The following is a 15,772-nucleotide window of genomic DNA, read 5'->3' on the forward strand; positions in this document are numbered from 1 at the left end:
CATATCGTCCACTGAACGATCACAGGACAGTACTACTGAGATATCATACGCCGATAGTGATGCATATAGTCCACTGAACGATCACAGGACAGCACTACTGAGACATCATACGCCGATAGTGATGCATATCGTGCTGAGCGATCACAGGACAGTGACGGTGACGATGGTCTGCCCACCGTGTAGGTATTATACCTGACAACCACCAGCAGCGAAACCAGTGCAATGGCGAGCCATAAGTCCTCATCTTTCTGCCACTGAGCACGTTTTGGACATGATCGGGAGTCTAAACCTATTCAACCTTAATTACCCAGTTGATATTATTGTTCGCATGGACATGAAGTAAGCTGAGACTGAGAGAAAAACTAGATAAGTACTCGATAAGTTCACTTGAAACAATTATAATGCAAAATAAGAATGGGGATATGTGTGTTTTATTTCAAAAGAGATACATGCTTGCTTGGTTTTCAGTACCTATTATAACAAATGGTATGGTAACATTAAAATGAATTTGAATCGCAATAAAGCTATCCTTTTCTCACGGCAAATGGATGGACAGGCGAAAAATCAGACCTTTCATCATGTCCTTGAGTCATACATAGTTTAGGTGGCCCCCAAGGGGAAGGCAGATCATGAACACAATAGTGACAAGCACCACAAACACGGCATACACTCGAAACCACATGATGTCCGACATCAGGGCTATTTCTTGCCATGAATAGAATGATGCATCTTCGAGAACGCTTCGGTGCCCGGTTTATCGGCCTGGCGCTTGCTCGGATTTTTGGTTCATTTCTGTGTCCTCGTAGGGAACGATTTTCACCTTTGAAGATGAGCTCGCTTTCTGTACGCGCTGCTCGGGGTTTTCCAGCCGGCCATGTTCAAGAGGACGGTGGAGACAAAAAGCTCTTGCTGTTTTGGAGACGGGTGGCTTGGACCGTTTGTGAAACAGGTGTATGTTGATGACGGTGATGACGGTCGTGCTTGCTCCAACAAACAAGATAAGTGCCAAATATATACCTTGAAAGAAGTGAAACAAGAGATGTGTCACCATATGTCAATCAACAATTATTTGAGTTAATTTAACAAATATAGCTGCATTGCTGTCATACTTACCTGGCAAAGTGACGGGTATGCTACACATGACATTAAGAATTCCTGTATGACATATTACGATCCTGAATTCTGACAAGTGCACAAGCGCTATGGAGACCATGAGGTTGATAATGAGGAAATAACCAAAAGTTAAATAAGGGTTGTTTTAAAGTACGTCCTTTAACTGAATAATATAAGGATTCGAATTATCATACTGTGACGGCGGTGGTTATGGAGGTACAACAGGTTGGGTACATCAAGCATCATGGTGACGTAGTGACGTGGTGATCAAGCCTATTGCGTGGCATCTCTCTGTCCAACACTTGCCGAGGACGGAGGTGGTAATGGAGGTACAGTAGGTTGGGTGACACCAGGCATCATGGTAATGTAACAAATATACAAATAATAACAAATTTCCGATGTAACCATCCCAAAATTAGCCAACCATTACGACTGTCAACAGCTGTGACAGCCAAGCATGGTTGTACGCTTGGTCCGGTCTAGAAAAGTCATATTTGACGGTCGCGCAATTTGGAATCAGAACTGTTTTTTGAATATGTGCTTGTCACCGGAAATCTGGTACCGGAAGTAAGCTGGGCCCAGTCTTGCATATCGCAAGTTGTCACACTCAAAGGGAGCCGGGAACCAGCTAAGTACCGGAAGTAGCGACTCGCGAGACGTACAGGCCCTATTGCGAGTCATCTCTCTGTTCAACACTTACCGAGGACGGAGACGGTGATTGAGGTGGGTGGGATGTTTTCTGACACCAACAACATCAGCACGGCGTAAGACAGCAGGACGGTGAGGGCGTAGCTCACCTTCTCCCCCGACTCGAAGGGCAGGGTGAAGGTGATGACGCTCAGGATAGAAGGTGAGGGCGATGGGTAGGATGATGCTAAGGATGTAGTAGGTCACACGCCGCTGTAGATGGAGGGTAAAGTCCAGCTGGGAGAACGTCCCTTCAGCCTCTACCAGGGTCTTGGAGGTCACTGAGGTAGACTGTAAGTACCAAATGGTGTTTGATAAGAGGTTATCTGTTGAGATTCCGGTTTTGATTAGGTTCCCAATATGTCCTGAACAGTGAAAGAGAGCTGACAAATGGGAATCGGGTGGCCATGTTCAGAGACATGTCTGATTAGTGCTGAGATTTTCAACCACTGGTTTGTCCGGTCCAGACTCGAAGGTCTACCGGCCGACGTGATAAAACTCATATGTTGTTGACGTTAAACTTCACTCAATGTTATACCGAGTACAGAGCAACAATCCTAACTGAGATTCCAACGCACAGGACGCCAGTAGAAGATGAAGCATTGATCTTCTAAATTACTGTTTCATATGTTTTCTTATTACTTTTTTAAGATTAACTCTAATATGTCGTTTTCAAAACACATTAATCACTATTGCATTAAACCTGGCCGTGGATCACATATTACAGCCCTATCACTGGGTGTCAGCTTATTGTTACAGTAAATCAGTCAGATCTACCACTGTGCTGACTAACCAGGGATCATAATCGGGGGAATCTTGGATTCTAGGCAACGCCCTTGGTGCAGTTCGATTTGAGACCACTACTGGGCAACGACCTAAGCTACGTCCAGCTAATTGCAGCACCTGATATTTTTACCTCAAATGCTATTATTGATCCCCTTAATAAGAGAGGAAAAATTCATTGAGTTTCAGAATACTATTGGCAATGTTTGGCGCATAGGTTCATGGAAAACGTTATTGGCACAAGGTATTGATGACAAGCGTATTCGAACTATTCTTATCATATTAGATGGCATTCATTCACGTGTGTGTTCAAAACGTGTATAGGGGCGGTGAGGTAGCCTCGTGGTTTAAGCGTTCGCTCGTAACGCCGAAGGCCCGAGTTCGATTCCCGACATGGATACAATGTTTGAAGCTTATTTCTAGTGACACATCCATGATATTGCTGGAATATTGCTAAAATCGGCGTGAAACCCAACTCCATCCCTCGCTCACTCACTCAAAACGAGTATACAATTTCCATGACTTGTCGGTGTCCGGCAAGGGGGAAATCGGTCCTCAGTACCATTCGACCTTGACCTCGACCTCGACGACCCGGCCGGTGTGAGATCAAAATAAGAGATCAAATAAATCAAAAGATTACATTGAAAGTAAGCTTTCAGCTGCTTGTAATCCCGACATATGACACTTCACGTCAGTTGTGGGCGCACACAAATTTATATTGATATTTGCATATACACTTTGTATACCTGAGGTAACGACATGGCGGACATAACGAGAATCTTACATCGTGGTTATTGGAAATTCAGTGTCTACAATTCGAAGAAACGTTTCGACTTGGGTAGTGTGAAAATGTGAAACCTACCAGCCTGGCCACACTCCGGCGATGGTGAATGTAAATATTTTACGAGAGCTTCACAAAACCGTTAAACAACGAAAGACAATGATATTGCCAGGCAGATAGAGACGTTGTAGACAGTGAGAGACCGAGAGAGAAGACTGAGTGTGTATGAGGGTTATTTCACGGCCACTCAGCGATATTCAAACCATATGACAGCATCTTACATAATAACCCACTGAGCAGCAATCCACTCTACCGGAGAGGGTTGGTTCGCCTTCAACCAAGTCAAGTAAGTCGACCGTTTGTTGCCATGCTATTGGGGTCAATTTGCAAACAGAATCAACCAGTATCTTTCACCCAGCGGTTCTGATGGCCTATGTCGATGAATACAAAAACTCACACAAGCAAGGTCAAAAGCGCTTTTACTTTGGGGGACCAGTTTTCAACATTCTCTCTATCGATTCGTAACAAGATGAGCGGATGTAAAGTATTTTGTTATGGGTTTCAGTCTGATTACCTTGAGATCCCATTCTCCATTTTCGCTGAAGTCGCCCGAGAAGACTTCAGATGACAATTGTGTGAGATTAACTTCGTGGATGTTATAGCTCCAACTCGTCAGCTCTATAGTGCAGGCCTGGCGGTCAAAGGGGTAGTACGTGACGTCAATGTCGCAGGACGTAGAGAACAGCCCTGGCGGCTCCCATGTCACTTCCCCTGTGTGCTTGACACGTATCAGAAGGTCATCGTCCTCTATGACGCCGATTGCATTAACTCTGAAAGTGACAGGAGCAGGTGTATGACGCAGGAACAAGCACGTAGAACTGGAAAATTAAACTTGATCAAACTGTGCAAACGTAACATAAAATGAAAACAAATCTCCAATAACTTTTAATTGAAAGATGTTTTTTTATTGAATGTTTGGATGATAATTGAATAAAGATATTTGAATGTTAAAAATAAAAAAACAAGTCATTATCATTTAGGCAAAGAAGACATATCCTCTACAAGGTCGTGAAGTATCTTCTACGTTTGCACTGCAGTCATAGCACCATATTTAACACTACACAATAAAGGTCTCGTTGTATACACACATTATGTTGTTACAGTTGTATGTATAGGGCCGCAAAGAATGGAATGATATTCATTATGTCAAAAATGTACCCTGGTACATGGACCTCAACAACAGAGAGAACTGCAGTAATCAGAGTTTGCCTTACGCGTTGTCAATGACTACTTCCGGTCGCCAGATGACCTTCTCTGTGTCAAACAAGTACGTGACATTTCCATGTGATGCCGGTGTCCACTGCAGACGTGGATCTGTCCATTTCTGAAGCAAGAACATCACATTGTAGTGTAGTTTGAAAGTTGACGGAGTCAGGGAGCTTGACGCCTGTGACAGTGTATGTGACTTCTGCCTGCTCCACACTGAAGAACATTTAACACATGTGGTGACATACTAGGGAGGAGACTTTGTTCAAACTGGTCCTCTGTTCACCCAGCAGTGAATGGGTGAGATGGTAACAAGAAGCCTTTGTCGAATACTCCTAGTGGAACTGGGAAAGAACGTTGACCGTTGACACATTAAGAATATGCACATTATTATTGTTGTTATTACTATTACTGTTACGGGTTTGTCAATTGGTATATTTGTATCTGGTTAGTTTCACAACATTGTGGTCAACAGATTTATTATTTTTTTCTAAATTATTACCGTTTTCTATTCTGGTCTAAAACACCCGTGACGTCATCTCGTTGTTCTTCAGGTGGGATCATACATGTGATAGGTGATGTTACCATTTCTTAGAAATACTAGCTGCATTTGGAGTGCCCTGAAAGACGGGTGGTGTAACAACTCAGCTACACAGTGCCGTAATATGGGTGATGTTGTACCGAACGTTAAGGTCAACAAACAATTGGCACAACAGAAAACCACTACCATTACACAGTGGTTCTCTTCCTGTGGGTGGCGTCGAACCTTTTCATCTCAGTCATGGTCTATCGGGCCGAGGTTCAGGGGAACTGCCGACCAATACTCAAATGTCTGTTACAACACGTGCAACATGTGGGCGTGCATTGAACTACACGTTACGTCATATCCTTGTAATTGCACAAAGGTTAGAAGATGATCTTGACCGATGTATTTCAATCTGACATTAACAATTATGGTTTGTTTTCTTCCCATGACTTGGGATATTACCCAATACCATTACACCCATCCACGCCCACCCAGGAATTGTCCGTGCTGTAAATGTTGAAGTTTGTATTGATTCCGTAGTTCTGTCAACGGAATAAGTCTGTCTTGCTTACGTGCTCAGTAGAAAGTCGTGAGTCTTGCACTGTTCTCGATAACGTCTCCAAAGAGATGATATTGTGTTTCGATGAACATGTAAATATATAACTCCGTTTTGCACCATTCCTGTTTGTAGCATACCCGTGGCGGGTACTGGTTGATTTTCAGCGAACCGTGGCATTGGGTAAGCATTATCAACCGTTAAAATGAACTGTATCTATGAGCACTTGGAAGCTTTCTTGAGATTGTTTCTGCTGCTGGGTTTTAGACCCCCTCACATCAAGTGACATTTCGCTAATTTATTTTCAACTCGATACAACTTTGAACACTGTTGCCCCACGAAGCCACGCTTTAGAGTGTTATAAATTATTGCCAGTGTGGCAAATTATGTTTTTCTGCAAAGTCTTAAATTGAAACTAAATGATTCGAAGGGACAAAACTGTTTTCTTCGTTTTTCAATTTCAATTTCTTTTCTTTTCTTTTGTAGAGCAAAGCTGAGAGCGCGTTGTGTTTCACGTGCGAAATTGACAGGTCGCCGATGCAATACAATTCAGTGCAGATGTAGAAGTGTATGTGTATTTCAGTAAATATTCCCCCTAGTTATTGATGGTCCAGGAAAGCATTTCTTTCATGTTCTTGATACATCTATCTCTGAGGAACTGATGAAACTTGATCAGTTTTACGTCATAGGGCGTCATGTTGATTTGATCTACGCACCATCTTGTAGACCTCCGACAGAAACAACGTACTTATGCATTCAAATTCTGTTAAATAGGAAAATCACTGTAAGTCTATCAAATTGAAAATACCCGCTTTTAGGAATCTTTAGCGCACCCTGGATTACTGAATAATATAGATATGGGCTGACGTTGTGATACATCATTTTTACATCGCCATAAGATTAACGTTGTTTGATGCTAACGTATTTTACATTGTATTAACGTTCTAATTAACGTTAATTGTTGGGGAATTTTTTCCCAGTACATAAGAAACAAAGCAGCAATTCACTTCAGTGTTTATACGTCAAGAATTGTTTGCATGTTATTTTGGTCGTGTGTTTTTTGAAGCTGTACATAGCTGAATAGTGAAGAAAGAATCTCAAAGTAAATGGTTTTACAGAAAACACTCTCGTGACACCCTAGTTTTAAGAAACGTTGTTATAAAATTGTGAAGAGCCCAGAGCATAACGTTTCCTCAACGTAAATTTGCAACCTTGCTATTACGTTGTGACATAACGTTATTAAATGACGTAATACTAACGTTGTCACAACTTTGTGTCATGACGTTACCAATCTACAACCTTCCCACAACGTTGCAAAGACGTTGTGTGTTAGTTGGGACGTCAGTTGGCAGGTTCCTTGATATCGCACTGGACATATTTTAGACGGTTCCAAGGAAGAACGGTTTCAAGCGACTCGACCCTTAATTAGTCTGAGAGTTGCTAAAATCCCAGTCTAAAGCAAGTGAAGTTATGTCGACTTTTGTGTCCCTAAAACGTCTTTATTAAGTTGAATTGGCCATAACATATGCATGACCCTCACAACATCATTTGGAAATAAGTTTGAGTCTAATTTGAAATGCCTTGTGCATTGTCCTTTAACTGACCAACAAACCAGTTGTATAACAAACCGGAAACAACTTACAACTGTAAGCCATCCTGTCGTCGTCATGGTTTGTCCTCTGGTGTTCTGCAAGAGAGGAGTCTTTATTATCGGTGTGTTTGGCAACGAACATGCCGACCAAGCAGCCAAACTCCCAGAGGTTAACTTAAATATACCATTATCTAAAAACGAGATCAAAACAAAAAACCTTCCAAAAGTGGCAAAGTAAATGCCAAAATTAAAATTATTAACTAAATCATCTACTCCAAAAAACACTCACTACAAACACACCTAAGCCCTACAAGTAACACCCAAACCTTCAAAGCCTTATATATACTGTATATCTATTTATATACATGTAGGTATATTTCTAATCAAAACTGGCCTCCTAGGTCGCATATAATTCCACACAACAAACCCATAAAAGTTCAAATATAAAAAGGCAAAAAACAAATTTAAATAAATAAACTACAAACCACATAACATGAAAAAAAACACATAAAAACTCAGCTCCCCCTACCAATTCTGGCAAATTTCTAAATTCAAAATTCATACAATTTTAATTATGCAAATCTAACGCCCCCTTCAGAGTGCCATATCTTTCGGTCAAATCACCCCTCATTTGATCAAACACTAAATGACCTGCTGGGCCCGTGAGCGAAATTGGCATTTTGTTGGAAAGCGCAAGTGTAATCTCTAAATCATCGTCCTCAACCGGACAGTGCCTTGTTGTTTCAAAGGTAATATGAAATGTTGTATGACACTTATTCATGAGAATTGTCTCACGAATGTAAATAGTTTTAATAATGGTATGATACTGAGGAAGAATAGATGATTACTATCACTACATCGCACTACCTTAAATATGATAAAATGAACGTAAATGCACATGTGTATGGAGTGGGATCTTACCAGGTCGTTGATGGTGAGTAGGTTGAACCGTATCTGTGTCTGGACCTGCCTGGAGGGTCGGACAATATGGCTGTAATTGCTTCCTGGCCCGAGCTTCATCATCCGGAGGTTGTATTCATCCTGAGAGAAGGCCTGTTGGGACCTCACCACAGACACACAGTACATCACTGAAAGGGATAACCAGTTATCATTTCACCTTTAAAACGATCAGTACCAACTTCCGATTTGACTACACGTGTATGATATTGTAATTACCAAAAGAAACCGACACGAGAACGCCATGGAGAGCCATTAATACGATACCCGGGGCCACTATGAACCAGTGTTGTATGCATGGCATAGTGGGCCACGTTCATGCAAAATGGCTCTTTAAGAATAAATGCTGACCGTTTTAAACGATGAACAGTATCAGTCTGCTTAATCAATACACGTGTATATCACACTACTTCCCTGAAAATAATCAAACGTGTAAAGATAATAGACTTATTTCTGGAATGCTTTTGATGAGGACATTGAAACATGGATGTGATGGATGCGTGGACATGAAGATAGGCGCGCCATCGTGTGTAAGATAACAACCGGCATCTGTGTGTGACTGGTCAGGGTTGTTTTACAACAGCCTTAGATCTGCACGTATGCTGCTATACTTGTCGTGCTGTGCTCAGTTTTGTCAGAACAGCGGTTCCATACAATTCCTAAGAGTAGAAGAAGGATGTATTCAGTATAAAGGCAACAGGCCTAAGTACAGTACAACCAGAAATTATTGAGAATTTAAGATTGTACTTTTTTATTTTTTTCACTCATTACTCACGTATTAAATGTGAATATTAGCAGAACATAACTCCAGATTCAAAGACAGGTGAACAGTTAGTATTTTGTCAAGTCACCATGGGCAGCAATGCAGGCTTCAATGCGGCGGGGTATACTACTTATCAAAGAAGTTAGAAAGGCGTCGTCCATGCTGTCCCAATATCGGACCACCTCTTCTTTCATTTTAGCAATATTTGTCAGATTTTTCTTATTGACACTTTCCTTCATAAGTCCCCAAACATTTTCTATTGGATTTAGGTCAGGGCTATAGCTTGGCCAATCTAATAATGTCATATTTTGGGTCCGAAACCAGGCCTGTGAATGCTTTGAACGATGTTTTGGGTCGTTGATCTGCTGGAAAATCCAAAGATTTCCACAGAACACGTGAGCAGATGGAAGTAAATGTCCCTCGAGAATATCTGTGTAACGCTCACTGTTCATATTCCCTTCAAATACACAGAGGGGCGTTGCCCCTAACACAGATATGCCACCCCACACGATAAATTTCGGACTGTACTTTGGGCGCTGGTTTTTCAGTTTGTTTGGTCCAAAATTTCAGTGTATTAGGAAACAGCCACACAGAACTTTCATCTGAGAAAATCACATTGTCCCAGTTAAAAAAATTCTATGCTGTAAGCACCAGTTCAATCTTCGCTCCTTTTGTTCAGGTTTCGCCTCCAGTCATCGACAGTCAATTTTCTGGGCCTACCTGGGCCTCCCTGGTGCTCAAAGCCATATCCATTTGCAATATTTTTCAAAACACGATAAACAGTGGACAAAGGGATGCCTGTTCTACTTGAAATCACTTTAGCTGATCTGATGTCCTTGTTATAATACTCTAAAATCAACTTCCTCTTCTCTAAATCATCCATGCTGAGGATCACTGAAAATGTCGTCTGCTAGCAAGTAAACAAAGGGGGATAACTCTTCACAAACTAATGAAAAAGGATTAACGGAGTTGTCTCTCTTGAATGAAACCAAGCACTTGATAGCTGGTCAAGGTTGTTTATACTAGAAATCCAATTAAACAGATTCCTAAAATTCTCAATAATTTCTGGTCATACTATACAATATGAATGGAAGATGTATACATACAAGGTGCTTAGGTTCGCAACAGCAATATATGTATAACATATATTCACAGCATCTACGTTGAAAACATATACATATACATTGTCCGGGGTAATAACAATCACATTGTGACCGTGCACTTTGAGCATGCGATATACCAGATATGCGCGGTACAAATATGCTATTATTACTATTATTATATACATTGACAGTAATGAGTAACATAGTTTGCATAAATAGCTATAAATTTAGGGTTAGCATTTTGAAGAAGATATATTAGACAATCGTTATTTGCATATTCAATATGTATCATATAGTTTAGCCGCAACCTATTTAAATATAACTCATCTTCTAAGATAGTCTTACAAAATGGACAAAATCCTGATTTGCTAGGTATACCTTTTTTTCTACCAGTATTCTCCATTATTTTTATTTCACCTAACCTTAAAAGTGATATATATCTTAAATCTTTATTGTCTATTGTCAAGGTATGATTCCATGTTAACTACAGTTGCCCATGACTTGCGTCCATTTTCATCTTTCTTTTTAGCATTAGGAAAGATTGTTAAGGGAATCAATTTTCTTCCATATTTCAAATATTTACACCAATATTTATTACATCTTACAACTGAATCACAGTAGATATTACAACTACCACATTCCTAAGAGCATGCATATGAAGACCACCTGTGTTGATTCCGGATATGACACTAGCATGCTACCTGTATCAGGCTCGATAAGTGGTTTCATTACGTGCCATCGTACTACAATGCCTGGCATGTTGATGACAATATCAATCAATGGTTTGTCTTGTCCAGTCTCGAATATTTACAGTCCGACGTCATACACTTGAAATATTGCTGATTAAACAGAACACAAACTATGCATATCTATCATATTAGCTCTTTGGTTTCTGTCCGTCGGAGATGGTCGACTTCAGCAACCCATGCTGACTAAAGGGATCGGGTGGTCAGGCCCATGTCATTGTATCCCATTAGCCCATATCGATGCTCATGATGTTGATCACTTGATTGCCTGGTCCAGATTCGATTTTTCACTATCACTCTAGAGGCTGAATCATGTTCATTAACTCAATTTTCAAATATCACTCTTGGGGTTGTATTTAGTCGTTCAACTCACTCGACCTCCAACTATCACCTAAAGCTGGTGTTATGTCGTTCATTGAATCTATTTCCAGCTACTTCCCTCCGGGAAATACGACGCCATTAACAGGTTCTTCTTTTATGCAGTAGTCTATTGACGGTACCTTAGGACACACTTTGAAGTTAAATATATGATACAATATACAATGAAATGTTTATCCTTGCAGAGGCATAGTATGTGCATTTATTGACAAGATGTTCACACATTAACCTTCTGCCAAAAGAATAAGTTGATATATTTGTTGGATCGTTAGCTATACAATAATAAAACGTTCCGTATGGATTACCGTCATGGATAGACACCTTTAAAGAGGAACGCGCTCAGCGACTGCACATGAATGCATCACGATGAGATCAATGTTTGCCCGCAAGTGTTTTCTTTTCATTGTCATATATTTGCAAAATGTACCCACGTGCAACACAAACAGTACTGAGAAAACAGTATTATTAGATGCTCCTACGAAATCTAACATGGACTTGTTTTGTCATATGAAATGACTAATTCACCGATATCACTTCATGTGTTCAATACTATTAAAATAGTACCTTGTATACTTCCCGGAGAGTTGAAAGTGAAATACTGTCGCTGATCCATTTGCCGGTGACGTAATGTAGCGCTTTGAGTGTGCGTTATGGAGTAGTCATGGTGCAATAATAATTAATTGTCGATTAATACAAAATCATGCTGCAAGGATCGATCCTGGCACAGACAGGCTGGTTAAGTTCATCACAAACTTGGTTTTACAACTTGGTACTTGGGATATAAGCGTGACGTTTCTTAATCAAAGTCCGTGATATGCCATGTTTCTTGAATCTTGTCAAATGGGACATACAATTCAATGATATATGTTCATTGGCTTAATCAAAACTCCATGGTCAGGTAGTTCACTAGGGTACGTCTGAGGTCGTAAACGGAGCTATTGCAAATAATTAAATAAGTGTCACTTTCCATGATATCATTACATAATCTGGGTCTTACCATGGATGGACACCCGAGTCACAAACACAAGCATGACGAAGATGGTGAAATAGGATGAAGCCACGTCATCGTGTCGCTTAAGATACTGTGTCTGTGCCAGTGCTTGGGCATCCAGTGACGTGATCTTTGACATTTTCTTTAAATTCATTACACAGTCGACAATTCATATTTACATTTTGATGCAAAATCTCTTGTGAGTGATCCCTGACAGCAAACAAAGAGCCTTCACTTTCACTTTTCAGTCCAGCGACTTCATCCACGTCTCCCCCGCCGTGATGTTGCTGGAATGTTGCTGAAAGGTAAACTCATTCACTCACTCATCCAAGTCATCATTGGAGAAGGACTCCTCAAGAAGAATCTGTTAGGTCTTTTTGTCAGTGTTGATTCTCCCGTGACGATAAGTTCAAGGTCATCCGTGTAAAGGAGGTGAGTAACAGGATTCTGTGGAGGTCCTGGACGATAACCTTCCTCAGTTTCTAGCAAATCTTCAAATATTGAGTGACAAGCAAGACTATATCTCTAATGTAGGAAGGCGGATTATTCCTTATGGCGGGAAAAATCCTGCTAAGTGGGTGATATATCATTCATTCTAGTGATATTGATAGACGTTGTGTTTGTCAAAGTAGCAGAAAGTCAAACATTGCCCTATACGTTGGAATCGTGTTTCGTTGCTGCAATTCCATTTAAACGTATTATCATTTAATCTTCATAAGAACTATAGGTATTTCATAATGATGTAAACAAAATGTTGGCAATAAGCGCGTTTTTAGCTTTTTTGTGTGTAAAAGTAAGATTTGCTATTTCTATTGCATATTCCTATCCCACATATCCTCTGCTACCTCCCCCTCCCCACTGTTCTCCTCCACTCCTCGTGCCTCCCTCTCACCTTACACATACCAACGACTTTCAAGGAACTTTATCGCAACCAGTTCTAGATGCATATCGAACACAGCACGTAACACACCCGCCAGGTGGCCATGTGAATAGTTGGCTTTTTATTTATATCCCACACTTCACACGGTTCATGGAGTTGTCCCAGAGCTTGATAAAAAGCGGGCCAGCGAAATTTGCCAGTTACAGTTAGAAATGAGGGAGTGATCGTCCTAATCTGCAGGTTAGATATGTATCAATATTGAAAGTAAGATAATTACACGTAATCAACCTTCTCTCTAAGAACAAAATGTATTTCAAAACAATTATTATTCCATAGTTTTCAAACAATGTGTTCATGTTTACACAGACCATATATTATTATTATATGGTCTGTGATGTTTATCATTAGAGATGACATGGGGTAATTCAAGGTAAATTGGCTCTTATTGGTGCCAACAGTTTACTGAACATACAGTCGTATTAGCCAATTAGTATGGTGTTTAAATATTTTACATTCATCCCAGTGTATTGTATGAACTCGAAGGGTGTTTGTCTAGTTACTGTAAATATAATTAATAATCATAATTTGTGTTTGCATGGACGTCATGTGATGTGGTATTTGGTATGCGATACTGGTACTTATCATCACCTAATATACTTGTAAATTACACGTTGTTTAAGAACATCACTTGCAGTCGTGACTATTTTAGCATTAACGTGTGTATCGAAAAGGAAGTCGGTAGCATCCTGCCCTAAGTTTACTCTACTCTCGGGCAAATGATAACATGGCTACTAATTGTCGCAAAACATTAGGGATGCGTGCCCCTCAAACGCTCTGTATTGTTGACAGATTTTAGTTATATTTTATTAAAGGTATATGTTCTGTTACAACAAACTGTTTTACATATAACCTGACTTGTACCACCATCAGTGGCAACAGCCTGTGTACTCTTATCTTTCATTTAAAATCTACACACTGGTAACATTAGTCGAGATTTTAATAAATATATATGCCTTTCAATGAAATCACCATAGCAAATTAAAGTAAAGAGTTTGTCTGTATAAGTCTACAGACAGTACAGATACATATGTTTTATACAAAGCGGTGTTACAATAACAAGATACAGAAGGTGTAGTTCAAACACATTTAGAGGCATGGAGGCACTAAAGAGAGGGTATCTTTAATGTATTTAGCACAAAATGACAAGGTTTCGATGTCAGGAGTGTTCTCAAGAGTATTCATTAATTTGAATATACATAGCCAACATAACACGACTCGAGACTGAATCGAGTGTGATATGATGCAGCTGGATGTCTCCCTAAACTTCAAATGTTCTAACTTTGTTTGTTGTGTCCTTGTGCCAAGTATATTTTTAGTACGTACTTAATCTTTTTGTGTAATTGATCTCGACGTAAGCCGGGTACTTAATTAGCGGAAGTAACCTCGAGAGAATAGTTGAAAATATCCCAAACATACAGATATCAAAGATGCAGATGACGTGTTTTAGTTAGACTTGATAGAGGACGTTTGTTTGTAAAATATTGTTGGTACTGCTTTAATAAATAAATGTTACACCACAAACGTTGTTTATCTCTATATGTACAGCTAGCCACGCTGTATTACTACGCAGATGAAATGTTTTGAATAACTCTGAATATTTTAAATACCATTCTGTAGTAAAGAATGATATTGGATTTTACACAAATCACATCATTTTGTTTCTTACATCATATATTATCATCATATGGTTATAATTAGTGTTTGATAAGTAAAGGCACTATGTGAGGTGCTCTGTCGATGCGTAAACGTAAACGTAAAAAGAACTATTTGGTGTTAGACAGGGCATGGTTGGTGACGTGGCATGGAAGTTTTCGAAATTGTGAGGAAGCTGCGGAGAGGAAATATACTGACGATAAGGTAAGTGTGCGTCGTGTCAGGTTCAGTGCGATGATTGTTCTCTACAAGTACATGATATTTCAATACATATTCGTGATTGTTGATGTTGATGCAAGGCGCACAAGATAGATGTTTACATGTTTGTTGGGAGTATGATAATCATACACACTCACTGGTTAGCTATCAGGTCTCCTAACGTTTGTATAACCGTACACCTCGCTTACACAATGAAATTGCTTCTTAAAGGGACAACGCCTATACGGTGTGGTTACGCTGCAGACAGGAACGACGCAAAACGAAGTTGCCAAATATTTCAGTGTTCATCGAAACTCATTGTCATCTCTTTAAATAGCTGCGAATAGCTGCAACATTGCTGGTGTGGCTTAAGGCATCATTTCTAACTTCTTTTTGGATCACGGGCCGATCGTCCAAGTTTTTGACAGAAAGTAAAAAATAGCGATAAGTGATAACAAAATAATGATCGTTTGTTAAACAACTTTTTTATTCGGAAGGCCAAAATTATGAGACAAATCATCAGAGTTGGTCTGTCGAGTTCATGTGACTGTGTAAAATTTGGTTTTGTTGAAATTATTAGATTTTGTATAGTGAGCAATTCATCGGTCTCAAATGAAATCAAACGGACTGTATACAGATTGAACCTGCATGCCCAGTGACAACCTGTTATCGCGCGACTGACGGACCCGTCACATTACTGCAAGACGTAGTTGGCGTCAGGAGCGGCAGTGTCGGACTGA

The 15,772-nt window shown here is 40.0% G+C and overlaps 1 protein-coding gene across 1 annotated transcript; it reads right to left on the reverse strand.

Annotated features, from left to right (window-relative positions):
- Positions 1 to 754: 754 nt before the first annotated feature.
- On the reverse strand, positions 755 to 8,391 carry LOC124266144 (neuronal acetylcholine receptor subunit alpha-3-like). Its single transcript, XM_046700953.1, is given in 7 exon segments — positions 755 to 1,017; positions 1,814 to 1,961; positions 1,963 to 2,091; positions 3,939 to 4,194; positions 4,639 to 4,748; positions 7,355 to 7,399; positions 8,225 to 8,391. Coding segments are annotated over 7 exon segments (1,116 nt in total). The 5' UTR covers positions 8,390 to 8,391.
- Positions 8,392 to 15,772: the final 7,381 nt, after the last annotated feature.

This window comes from Haliotis rubra, unplaced genomic scaffold (genome assembly GCF_003918875.1).
Source record: "Haliotis rubra isolate DU_JTF1 unplaced genomic scaffold, ASM391887v1 Scf1232, whole genome shotgun sequence".
Classification (NCBI taxonomy): domain Eukaryota; kingdom Metazoa; phylum Mollusca; class Gastropoda; order Lepetellida; family Haliotidae; genus Haliotis; species Haliotis rubra.